The sequence below is a fragment of the Parasteatoda tepidariorum genome, chromosome 5, assembly GCF_043381705.1.
Source record: "Parasteatoda tepidariorum isolate YZ-2023 chromosome 5, CAS_Ptep_4.0, whole genome shotgun sequence".
NCBI classification, from domain to species: Eukaryota; Metazoa; Arthropoda; class Arachnida; order Araneae; family Theridiidae; genus Parasteatoda; species Parasteatoda tepidariorum.
Genome location: NC_092208.1, coordinates 9888728 through 9902363, shown reverse-complemented (window position 1 = coordinate 9902363; position 13636 = coordinate 9888728). Strand labels below are relative to the sequence as shown.

Genomic DNA, 13636 nt, shown 5'->3' with positions numbered 1-13636 from the left:
ATCGCATTGAATTTTCTCTACTCTTTAAAAATATAAGTGCACAAAATCAGTTTACTGAGTCCTTATCTAACTTTTGTAGAAAAATAAGTGAATGAATATGTTGAAATCAGTTCATTATCTAGCCATATATAGTGTAAGTTATATTCAAACCTATTTGTTGTCATGGTGTGTCAGACAATGTTAAGTGAGAGTAAATTATGAGCTTGATGAAAGAACTATGTTAACATAGTTTTACTGGGTATAAAATAAAATTTTTAAACAGACAACTAGTCAATTTTTCATTATGTGACGAAGCTAAGTTAACTGTTGACCAAGCTTAGAGCCAAAACTTTGGAATATTTCTATATTGTGATCTGTTACGCCAACTACAATCGGGAGGGACCCAAATAGATTTTGAACTTTCAAATTTTTAAAATACAACAAAAAAGCATGTAGATGTTGGCCAGGGAGTGGTTTAGAGAAATGCATTTCAAGTTGATTCTTTTCTGTGGTGTTCTTTTTTTTTTTTTTTTTTTTTTTTTNTTTTTTTTTTTTTTTTTTTTTAGTATCTCGGTTACCAAGTTTTAGTATCGGAAGTTACCAAGAATTAGCCATTATTCTGCCAGAGATTTACGATAATCTATCCCAAAACTTAAATATTTTCATATATATATACTCTGCATGTAAACAAATATTGAAGCAGGCAATGAAGTTTGCTTTTTCTCAAACATACATAAAGCAAAGCTCGTGATTGAGTCTCATTTCTGATTTTGGAAAACCTCTCTATATAAGACAAATATCTATATTAAAGGTGAAACAGTAAAAAAGCCTTCACCCTATTTTAGTTTTGCATTAGAAACTTTTGAGGTGTAAATTCAGTATAGTTGATTTTGTTAAAACCATATTTGTAGCCAGAAACTTAGCCTTTCTGGAATTAAAAATAGGTATTTTATATTTAAAATGCAAAAAGAAAAAATATACTCTAACTTTATGTTAATTAAATTTTTTTTTTTTTTTAGATTTTGTGATCATCAGTGATTGCAAACAAGAACGATGGCAGTAACTTTGAAACTATTCTCGTTGTCTTGTTTGTTTTTATCCGTTGTTACTTTGTGTGTGGCTTTCCCATCGCAGAATTCAAAGTTAAATTTGTCTTCAATTTCTGAAGCTGAGAATGAGATATTTTATCAAGTAAACAATCATAGAGAAAATGAAAATCCTAACTTATCATTTTCATGGTGGAATCTAGGAGGCATCAAAGAGGTAAGTTATATTTTTGAAACAAATTTATCATATTAAAAATAGTTATTTTTTTTTTTTATTATTTATTTTTGTAAATTTAATTAAAACAGGGCTTGTAGCGTTTTAAAAAGTGCTCAAAGGTGCTTATTTTCGCTTTTAAAACTCCTTAAAGGTACTTTTTTCATTGGGTATTTTTAAAAAGTGCTTAATTTTCCCTTTTCCAAAATTAGTATCAATATTTTCATGATCATGTTTATATTAGTAATCAATATTTTTTTACCATGTCAATTTTCGTCCCGTATTACGCAAAAGCATGATTTTCTCATTGCTCTATTCAACGTTTTCACAATTTATCTAACCATAATATATTTAGGTGTACTCGTGGTCCATAGTGTATGAAAGCGCCAATCATTTTACATGTTAGATGAAATACTTGCGAGTGTGCTTGTGCATCTATTGAGCTGAGTTCGGTGAGATTCTTGTACTCTCAGGTGCAACTCTGCTGCATTTTGTAAGATATTCACGATTTCAGGCTTCATTTTGCACCCTCTGATATAGAACCGAAAACTCTCTTGATTATTTAATGGCTAATATAATCAAGAAAAAGAGTTCTTCGTCAGAAACTGTTTATTTTTTATCATGATCATGTAAAGTCTTTGAAAATTATGTTGCATTTTGTTAATGTATATACAGTGTTTTCGTTACAGAAAAAAAGTGGGTGAGAATTTCTCACCCTTTCTCAAAAACTGGGTGAGATTTCAAAAAGTTAGGTGAGATTTCTAAAAATGAAAAAAACACGAATAGACTTGGAAAAGAAATATTTCATTTTTAACATCTTCTAATTTTTAAAGCATTGAATATTTTTGCTGCATTATCACATGGAAAATGTTCTATATCTACTTTTTCATCAGCTATTCTCATTAGGTTGCTCAAATGCTTATCAGTCAATCTGTTAGTATATTTTGTCTTAATTCGGTTTTGGGTGCAACACATGCTGAACTATTTGGAACCACTAAGTAAATTTGTAGCATTGTGCACACACTTTCCTATCCTCTTCATCTGCCAGCATAGGTTTTTCAATTATTTCTGCTATAGAATAGTGAAGTTATTTTCATGTTCTTACTTCATGCTAGTATTTGATCCGTATCCATTGAATATCCGTATTTGTTTCGTTTTGACCGTTCCTACCCACATTTGTTTCATTTTCATTTGTCCGTTACGGACTAGAAAATGTTGCCTTAACAAGGTATTTGTCCATCTTACATTCAAGCTCAAAAAATTTAAACGTCTTACATGAAGAAACCTTACCTACGGTTAACACGTGGTTGAAGAGAAATGTGTTCTGAAAGGGTTTCGGGGGTGCATTGTGTTCAGCTGTTCGCACTGGTTCTGAACAATACTGATAAATAGGAAAGCTTGATAACAAGGACCGATGTTGAAAATAAGGAAAGATCAAGGAAGAAAAGTGAAACGGATTTCATTTAAAATAGCGGAAGACAAAATTTTTTCCAAAATTCGCGAGATTCATTCATTTTGAAATTCATTAATAGAGTGCGAGAACTTCTCGCGTTAATCATTTTTTAACGAGAAAAGAAAAAAATATGCGAGATTCTCGCGCTGTAGTGAAAACACTGTATATAGTGCTTAAAAGTATTTTTGAGTGCTTAGAAGATGCTTATTTTTGTTGAAAGATTTAGCAATGCACCCGTTAAAAAAGACCTTGTGTCCCATTCAGCTTTAATTTGCACATGAGCGTTAAGTGCTACTACTTAATTACTACCATAAATAAATTAGATTTAAAAAAAAGAAACTTTTTAAATAAAAATTTATACTTTCAGACTTTTATAACTTTTCAGACTTTAACAAAACTTTTTTTTAACTTAAACTTCATAATTCATTAATTTTTTAAATTTCATATTGAAAATTTGTTCCACTTTCGTCTTCTACCTACTTTGAAAATACTGGTAATAATAAAACAAAGCTTTACTTAACAGTTGTGGTTTATTGTCATAAGCTTATGTCACTTATGAAAACATTATTTGCGATGGATATTGTTTTTATAACTTACTGACAGAACCTTAACTGAAAAATTTTAATTTAATACAGAGCAATTAGATGATGTATTTTATGCTTTGTGTAATTTTTATCATGTTAATTTTAAATATTTATCGTAACTTTTAAATGTTTATTAAAACTTTTTAGCTTTTAAATACTAAGAGCAAACTATTTTTAATATTGACTTTTTTTATAATAGTAATAATACTGGGAAAATTTAATAAATGTTGATGGCATTTTTAAATGGGCATAAATAAACAGCACTTGGTTATGTCTTCGTTGAATAATCAATTTGGCCTATTCCTCCTTATGTTTATATCTTGTTAATCTTTATTTTGTAATAACACTTATAGCAAAAATAATAACCAATACATGAAGCTAAATAGATTAGTCCAATATAACAGGTGCATGATAGAATGATTGCTATCTTTCATGTCAGATTCATCTCGGTAGAAATTAAGAAATTTTTTTCTATTTTATTACAATTATTTTTTTTAAAGTTAATAAAGTGAATTTAAATGAAAATTACAGAGTAGTAAATATTTAGCAATCATAATTATGTTGAAATATGCTATTTGATGAGAAAAAAACCAAACACAAAACCAAAAAAAAAAGTATCCCTTTATGTTGGTTGCTGGTACAATTCAGGTTTTAGTCCCAGATCAACAAATCACAATTGCTTTTGAATCTAGCTTAGTATATTCTTTTAAGATATTGCTTATTCATTATCATAACCTTAGTTTGGTTTCGTGCTCAAGGGGTATGATTTCTCTTTATGTGTACTTTTGAGAGTTAAATTTTTTTACTTCATGTTCAGTGTTTTCAATAAAACTTCTGTGGTTTCTCGTTAAATTAGTATTCAGCATGGTTGCTAGGAAATGTTAATTAGTGTTACATGCTTGGCTCTTTCTGTAAAATGTGCATTTTCTATATGAAATATCTAAAAGAATAAGTATTGAAAAATACAATTCTCTTGACTGTTTAAAACTTCCGAGAAATGTAGTCTTGAGTATAAAAAGTTATTCTTGGCACTTTTTTATGTAGAAACAGCATTTTTTTTTCAATTTATATTTATATCGTTTCGATAATATAATTTAAGATATATTTTCGTGCAGTTCTCCTTGGATGCTTTAAATCAATTTGTGTTTGTTTTTTAGTCATTCAACAATCTATGGAACAGAATGGGGTCCACTAGTGAATGCTTGGCATGTAGATTTGTTGTGGCCCTTTTCCAACATTACGTTGAAAATGGTGCATCCGAGGAAGAGATTGGCAATATTGTGAAGAAAGTATGCCTGTTCCTGAATATTGAAAAACCAGATGTTTGTCATGGTGTCGTGAGGCTGTTCAAGGTAATATAAAAATATTTTGTTATAAAAATATTTGTATGCACACTTCTTTCTCAAATACCAAAAGAATTTTTTTAATTTTTAGAGTTATAAGTCCTCATTTGTGTCATGTATGTGCGGACGCATCTTAATATACTTGTTTGTTCAAATCATAGTAATAAATTATCTATTGTATTTTGCAAGTTGATATTAGATGCCGTTTGAATAGAAAATTATTAAAAATAAGCCAACTTAAAATTCATTGATTCATTTTGAAAAAATCTTCGTAAGTTTAAAGATAAAATGCAGAAAAGACTAAGTAATCAACTTCTAAAGTTGTATTTATTAAGTAAAAATAAATAATGATAATAATAAAATTAAGTAATATGTCTAAAATTAAGCAAACACATTTTCTCTTGATTTTGCAAAAAACAACATTTGAGTGGAATTTAAAAAGGGCTACCTTTTCAACAGGAATTGTAAATGCATAAAATACTGAAAAGGATTTTATAAATAAATATATTTTACTAAAAATTGACTGTCAATACTAATTAGGGATAACATAAATTGTAATTTAAATGAAATTTTTTTTTTATTTAAATAATTTTTTTTAAATATATCATTGATTTAATTAAAAAATGTATTTTAACAATATAATTTGTTTGTATATTCTTATGGTTGATATTTTTTTCCTTCAAAAACTCTGCTTTATTGAAACTTTCTAAGTCTGATTTGATTTTTTTTTCTCGTGAAATAATGAAAAGGATAATCTGTGTTATTTGTTCATATAAAAGAGACTACATGTTAATAAGAATGATGCAAAACATTTGAATTATAAGTTATTAGTTGTAGGTAAGACAATTTGCTAAGACAAACTGGACATTTAAATTACTCAATTTTGTTTTATGTTATCACTTTAATTATTGTTTTTGATATATTTTATCAGAACTGTCATAAATATAATCATGAAATTTTCGACCAAAGAACCCAGACTGCTTTGGCTAGATTTGCAAGTGGCCATTTTAAGTGTGTTACTCTGTGGAGGGAGGCAGAAAGATCTTGCAAAAAATGCTGTGTTCAACCAGCTTCGCCAGAACATATTCTGGTTTGTCTTGGACTNTTTACCAAAAATTGACCGTCAATACTAATTAGGGATAACATAAATTGTAATTTAAATGAAATTTTTTTTAAATTTAAATAAATTTTTTTAAATCTATCATTGATTTAATTAAAAAATGTATTTTAACAATATAATTTGTATATTCTTATGGTTGATATTTTTTTTCTTCAAAAACTCTGCTTTATTGAAACTTTCTAAGTCTGATTTGATTTTTTTTTCTCGTGAAATAATGAAAAGGATAATCTGTGTTATTTGTTCATATAAAAGAGACTACATGTTAATAAGAATGATGCAAAACATTTGAATTATAAGTTATTAGTTGTAGGTAAGACAATTTGCTAAGACAAACTGGACATTTAAATTACTCAATTTTGTTTTATGTTATCACTTTAATTATTGTTTTTGATATATTTTATCAGAACTGTCATAAATATAATCATGAAATTTTCGACCAAAGAACCCAGACTGCTTTGGCTAGATTTGCAAGTGGCCATTTTAAGTGTGTTACTCTGTGGAGGGAGGCAGAAAGATCTTGCAAAAAATGCTGTGTTCAACCAGCTTCGCCAGAACATATTCTGGTTTGTCTTGGACTTTCTAAGGTGGATCTTACATCAAATCCCTATTTTGCAGATTTTCTTGCTGTCAGCAGCATCATGGAGTTTATCTAACATATATCAGATTAAGAGGATAAGCAACAACAACAGAACTTTAGTTGGCAAATAAATGGGGGGAAAAAGATTTTTAAATAAAAATAATGATTTTTGCCTAACCTGATCCTGGCAGGAAATTTTGATTATCTTTTATTCTTTGTGAGTAACTCTTGGTTTATAGGGGAAATTCCGAAACAGAAAGTCGATATAAGAAGAAAGGAAAGCCATCAGGCTGTTTTTCCTTTTCTAGTGTTTTAATCTTGACAATATTCTGTGATTTTTCATTACCTATCATACAACGTTTGTGCCTGCATATCATACTTAATGTTACATGAAGAACATAATCATGCTAATCTCTTCAAATTTAAACTTTACAGTAGTGTTTTTAATTTATTTTTTATTTTTTTTGAAGAAAGACTTTTTTTTTAACTGCTTACTTTATAAATCAATTCTCTATGTTAACTAACTCTTGTAGGTATAAGTAAATAATTCTTCGCTTTGTTTCTTTAATATACCATCAAACAAACATCTCACACAAAACTAAAATTATCAAAATTCGTTGGGTTTGTTAAATGTAAATTTTTCAACCTTCTAAAATGTCTTAACTAATAATTGGATTTTACAATTTACAGAAAGAAGTGACGACTATAATTGCTAGAGTAGCACTGGATCCCCATGAAGTGTGCAGCCTAATTGTGGCTGGTTGTGGGGATGGCGTGAGTCCTCTTCACAATTGGACTGTTCCTCTCACACCATTCCCAAAACCTCCAGTTATTCAGCCGCTACCTCCAAAGGTATTGAATCTTCTCTAATTTGTGTTTAATTTTTATTTAAGAAAGCATGGAAATGTAGCAACCTCAATAGTTTCTGCCTGTTCTAAAAATGCAGGACCTCTAGGCATAGAATTGTCAGGAGGCCCCTGGTCATTACTTTAAACAAAATTTACCTGTTTAAAAATGAAGCGTTTTTAAATTGAAATGACACAAGTAAATTATGATTAGCAAATTTGAACTTACACCTATTTTATTCTTCCTGGGCCTCCCAGGCCTTAATCAGGCACTGGTTTCTGCCCCAGTGTTAAGAAAAGAACTGCGGAATAAAACTGCTCCATAAGAAATAGGTTTCTTCCAATCCAAGTTGAAGTGAAAGGAACTATTTCTCATAAAGAAATTTCAAGAATTTTAACAATTTTTTGGACAATTTAAAACTACAAGCTTGTTTAAGTAATAGTATTAATTTCCCAACTATTATAATATTTAAACAAAAAATCAGTATGTGAAGGCTAAAAAGTAGCAATTGGATAAAAAAAATTAATTTAATGGATTTTTTAAGTTTTAAAAATAATTTTAATTCTTTATTCTTCATGAATGAGTGTAGCGAAACCTTATTTTTTTAATTATATAATTGTTAAAATATCCATATCAAATTTTATTAATGTCACTTAATTTAAAAAGAAAAATTATATACTAAACATCAGAGTTTGTTGATTTAAATCAGCTTGATTTAAATCACGATTGAAATCAAAAGATTTTTTTTAAAAAATCATTGATTTAAATCAACTGATTTTTTTTTACATATCTTGATTTTAAAAGTTAAAAAACAGTGTTCCAATTATTGATACTTTTATTATTTTCTTTTCTTAGTTTTAAAATTTATTTTAAATAAATTGCTATAATTAATTTTTGTTAACGTAATTACTTTCTTTCTTGATGTGTGTTAAATTCCAACACATTTGAAATTACATTTTTAAAAATCTATTGATTCTTGAGATTGAAAGTACTGATAAAAGTAAACATTTAATGCTGTCTTAATATAGACTTGCATAGCTGTAGAACGTAATTAATAAACATGAATTTTTTCCAAGCAAATAATGTTAATTAAAATTCGACTTTTTGATTGAAAAAGCATGGAATTAAAATCTACATTATATTTTATTGATGTAGGATTAGAAATGAATATTTTAATATAAAAATATATAGATTAAATATTTATTTATTTTTTGATGAATGACTACATTTATAAACACAATCTGTTACATTTATTTTGTCATTTTAAAAATCAAGAGGGAAAAAAGAAATCACAATTTTTTAATTAAAATTATGATTTGCTAATTGAAACTTTGTTTTAGTAGTTAAAGTACAGGGGTCTGTCCAAGCAAAACTTACTAGCGTTCAGCGGTACCTTCACAAATTCAACTTTAGGAAAAACTAGAATAATTTCACAAAATATTTTTTCTTAAAATTTTATTTTTGTGTCTCGTAAGAAAGGATAAATCTATATTTTTACAATATTTTTGTGTTGAATTTTTAATATAATTTTTTATTTTCGCAAATTATGTCTAAATTTTCACAAAATATAGAAAAACCTGACAGAAAAACCTAAGCAGACCCCTGATGTACTTTTTAAATTCTCTATTTCATCTAGTCTTTAAATTTCAATCATGCATTTATTCCAAAATGGTTGCCATGCATTCAAAGCTATGTGTTATAACGAAAAATTATTTTAGTAAGTTAGAGCTCCTAAAATATTGTTATAATATAGTTTTAATGTTAATTTAATTTTGACTAAACATTTATAAAGTATTTTTAATCATAAATTAAATTTCTTACAGTGTATTTGAATAAAAATCAAATTTTTTAAAATTTTTTTTAAAAGAATAAAAAAAAATTCACGAATCCTGCTAAGCATATTACTACAAATCACACGCTGAATTTACCATTACAAATAGCAGCTATATTTATATTATTAGATGCTGTTAAGTATGAATATGAAAATTGTTAATCTTTTTAAAAGAAGATTTGAAATTTTTTTAAACTTGTATTATAATAAATTTAAATTCAAATTAATTAATAATTTATTGCTTAAACTTAGATTGTTCTTATATTGCTATATAATTACATTGGTTATTTTTAGTTTAATCCAAATAAAAACTCGAACCTGCTGTCGACAGTTGCAAAGTTCATATCCTCAGTTTATTTATTTATTTATTTTAGCCTAAAGCACCCATTTTAAGAGTGTTGCATTTGTCTGATATTCATCTTGATCCTTTCTACAAAGAGGGCAGTAATGCTAAATGTGAAGAGCCTTTGTGCTGCAGGCCAGGATCAGGGACGCCTCTCACCCCAGAAGATGAAGCTGGATATTGGGGAGATTATAGAAATTGTGACACGCCTCTCCGTACTCTGGAAAACATGCTTAATCATATCAACAAAACTCATCAGGTATCTGTTTTTCTTTTCATTTTCAAGAATTAAAATTTTTTATTATAGTTATTTATTTTTATTTTTTGTAATGGTGGGTACTTGTGTCTATTGCCCTCAGAAATACCAGAATTGCTACTCTCTTATCGTTTCCCAGTGGGAACCTGTGGCTAAGCCACAGTAGTGGAGTAGCATCGCCCACGTCATACAACCACAAATCTGTTTATAGGACAGATTACATTCACACAATCATGCAGAAGAAAAGACACAAAACATACAGAGAGAGTAAAAGTTACATCCGTGCCTACAGTGGGATTCGAAGCCACAACCACTGGCCCCATAGTCCAATACAGTAGGCAATAGCATTTAAGTCATCATTTTGCCACATGTCTAGTGGACATCATTTAGCACCTGATAAAAACAGTCTGGTTTTTTTTTTTTTTTTTTTTTTTTTTTATTTTTTTTTTTTTNTTTTTTTTCTCTTTCCATTGACCATTCCTTCCAAGATAATTGAATATTATCTTTAAAGAGTTTTTCAGTTTTAGGAATTTTCATTTTTTTTTCAGCGGTCGACTTCACTGGCATAAGTCATATACATAAGCATAAGACTTATACATACAGTATTAGTTTTTGCTGTTGGCTGTAAAACTGTTTAATTCCTTATTTTTTTAAAATATTTATTTTAGTTGGATTATGTGATTTGGACAGGTGACATTCCTCCCCATGATATTTGGAACAATTCAAGATCTGAAGCTATCTACTTACTTCATGAGGTTTCAAACCTAGTATATAAATACCTTGGACAAGTGCCCATCTATCCAGCTCTTGGAAACCATGAAAGTTCTCCTGTAAATAGGTTAATTGACATTTCTGCAGTTTTTCATTTTTTTATTTTAAGTGCTTTATTAGGTACATTTATTTCATATAGAATAATCATTAGCACATTTTAAAGCATTTATTTCAAAAGCAAAATTATGTGTAATGTTTTTTATGTTATACTAATTGAGTGTGGGGGGAATAAAACATATTACATAACTACGAAGCAGATCTGCAACCTCTTAACTTCAGAAGGCAAGCTAATTTAGTGAAATATTACAATAAACTTTCCAGTTTAGACCTAGGCAATTTAACTGCTATTTACCTAAATAATTGGACCTGCAATCAAAGTCTAAAGAAAAACATCCTTTTAGTCATGTTAAACAACAACCGCTAATCGCTGAAAATATTGAACCTCTTTATCTTCATAGCAATCTCAGTACTTGCTTAGATCTTTCCAATGTTAGTTTCCATGAAAGGCTCCCTACCATGCTTGACTAGAAAGACTGTGTGCCTGACTTCCTCAGACAATTGTCCCTGGAAATCATCCATAAAATCCCTCCAAACGACATCAAAATATTCTCTGATGGCAGTAAAATGGATAGACAGACTGGCAGTGGGGTATTTATTGAAACACCTCTAGAGAACTACACTCTTCATCAACGAAACCCCGATTTTTGCTCCGTCTTTCGAAGCGAACTAATTGCAATCGACAGGGGACTAGACTAGTGAAGGGCACCTTGGAAATACTTGGATACTATCTGACAGCCGTAGTTCAATTCAACACCTCAAAAATTGGGCCCTCATTGGAGATAAAACCAGTTTTTCGATCTTACAAAAAGTAAAGCTCATTTCCCAGCAGCATGAGGTCCACTTTCAATGGATCCTGTCCCACGTCGATATCCACGGCAACGAGTTGGCTGACACTCTTGCAAAGAAGGGACTAGACCATAGGTTCCCAAAGTGGTCCAGGTGGACCCCCAGGGGTCCATAGGAGACCACACGGGGGTCCATGTAAACGTGAAAAGAAAACAGGGGTTCACTAGTTGTAAGTGGGGGTCCACGAAAAATTTTCTGGTTTTCACAATAAAGAACAAACATTTTGGCTTGGATTCGTTGTGGGAAATTGCGAGAAAATTTTTGATAGCGTTTCTCTCGCCATATCTTGTCGAAAGAAGTTTTAGTGCTGTTACCAACCTGTTAACAAAAAAAAGGAGCAGATTGAACATCACAGAACGGGGATCACAGATTACTTGTTACAAAACTGAAGCCAAATATTGATAATTTTCTGTCAATTCATCAACTACATCCGTCTCATTAAAAGTATGACTATTTTTTATTGTTGATTTACATTTCAGAGTTTATTGTTGATTTTTTGTCAATTGTTGATTGCTTGTAATAATAAATGTGCATTAATTTTGTATTAGCACAAGTATTATTTTAATAAATAGGACACAAGAAAGTGTGCTACTTTTTTTTCTTCTTAACACCACCAATTTAGGGTGATATTTTTTTGGAATTTTTAGAATACAGTAGAAATGTAACAGCAGGGGGTCTACCGAAAATAGTAAAACTTTGAAAGTGGTCCACGAGAAAAAAAAGTTTGGGAACCTCTGGACTAGACCATCCAGTCCCCTCCACCTCAGAGCTTACATACCTTGAACTTTTCGCAAGGCAAAAGGCCCAGAACAAACAAAAGTGGCTGCTTCCACCTACTCACTATTGGTATAAAGCAAAAAGACCAGGACTCTCTCTTCCTGGTGACAGGCAAACCAACACTTGCTTATCCTGACTGGCCAGTGGTCACCTGAAAAGTCTCACATTTTCTGCTAATCAAAAGATCTTTCCTCTTTGCTCTAAATGCCAACGAAACCAGGCATCACCTGAGCATATCTTGAAATGTTTAGGGCTGAACTGGAACGACATTCATTCCTCTCCCATTCTGGTTTCGAATTTTCTAGTTGTCAACGGATTTATTGATCTGGTCTGACCCCATCAGACCAGATGGGAAGTAGCAACAACTAATTAAGTTTAAAAAATCATGCTTTTTCACCCCTCTGCCAGTCAGTTAATGACTGTATAAATTACAATCAAAAAATAATAAGTATTAATTTGTAATTTGAGACCAAATGATGTCTTTCTAAATTAAATTATAATATATATTTTTTTTGTTTAAATGTCAAAGGAAAAAGAATTGTCTTATACAAATTCCTTCTGACAGTAAGTGATTTAAAAAATATCGAAACAGTGCATAATATGGTCTTTTACATATTTTTGATTTTATTTTACTTTGTTTAAAAAATGTTTTTTAGAATTTTTATGACTATTGAATAATAGGATAAAAAAAAAATCTATTAAATGATATTTTCTATCCTAAACTTTTGTGAAGAACAATTGGGGATCTACTTATTTAATTTATTTAGAAGACCATTTAGAATTTTTCATGAAGGAGATAAGTTGTTCTAAAAAATTTAATTGTCAATTAGTGCAATTCATTAAAATGATTTTAATTTGATTTACAATTCAACAATCTTGGATTTGTTGAAAATGTATACTACAAATTATAACTATTTTCATATTTAGTTACACTTGAGATTAGTGAAACACTTTACTTAAAAATATTAAGTATACAAAATAATCAGTTTATGAACAGTAGATTATTGATTACTTTATGAACAGAATATTAAATTAGATTATTTATGTAAAAAAAAAGATTCCATCAGAGAATTTAAAAGGATGATTTAGAACAACCGATGAGTCATATAACTTCAAGTGAAACTACTGAATTTTAAGTGTAGTTTAACGTAGTGTTTAAGTGTAGTTTTAAGTGGACTATGGAACATCTTGTTTCTAAACTTCTATGTTGCTGCATGCTCTTCAGCCAGGCTTTTTTAATTGTATTTAAATAGTAATAATCAGCATAATTGATAGTCTTTATACAAGTCTGAATTGTTATTCTTAATTGTCATGCTAAATATGCTACTGTAGTTACAAATTATTTTAAAATGATGTATGAAGGAATGTGCCTATTTTTGTTACATTTTCTTTGAAAAAAATGTCTTATTTCAGGAAATTATGCCTAGTAATAATGTCTAGTAATACTGCAAAACTAAATAAGTTTTTGCTTTTAGTTTTCCTATTCCCTCTATAACTGGAAATGACTCTATTTCTTGGCTATATGACGAGGTTCAGAAAGCATGGTCTCGGTGGTTGCCCAATAATCCATCTTCTGTGAAATTGTAAGTA

At 29.4% G+C, this 13636-nt stretch overlaps 1 protein-coding gene across 3 annotated transcripts in view; it reads left to right on the top strand.

Moving 5' to 3' along the window:
• The window catches only part of LOC107443396 (sphingomyelin phosphodiesterase), a 49920-nt gene that overhangs the window by 22460 nt on the left and 13824 nt on the right, over window positions 1–13636 (top strand). For all 3 annotated transcript variants that reach the window (XM_071180970.1, XM_043047744.2, XM_043047745.2), the window contains exons 2-7: window positions 999–1242; window positions 4434–4628; window positions 7007–7168; window positions 9368–9595; window positions 10261–10430; window positions 13522–13629. In XM_071180970.1, the coding sequence (XP_071037071.1) occupies window positions 1033–1242; window positions 4434–4628; window positions 7007–7168; window positions 9368–9595; window positions 10261–10430; window positions 13522–13629 (1073 nt within the window). In that variant the 5' untranslated portion in view covers window positions 999–1032. The remainder of the gene's footprint in view (window positions 1–998; window positions 1243–4433; window positions 4629–7006; window positions 7169–9367; window positions 9596–10260; window positions 10431–13521; window positions 13630–13636) is intronic.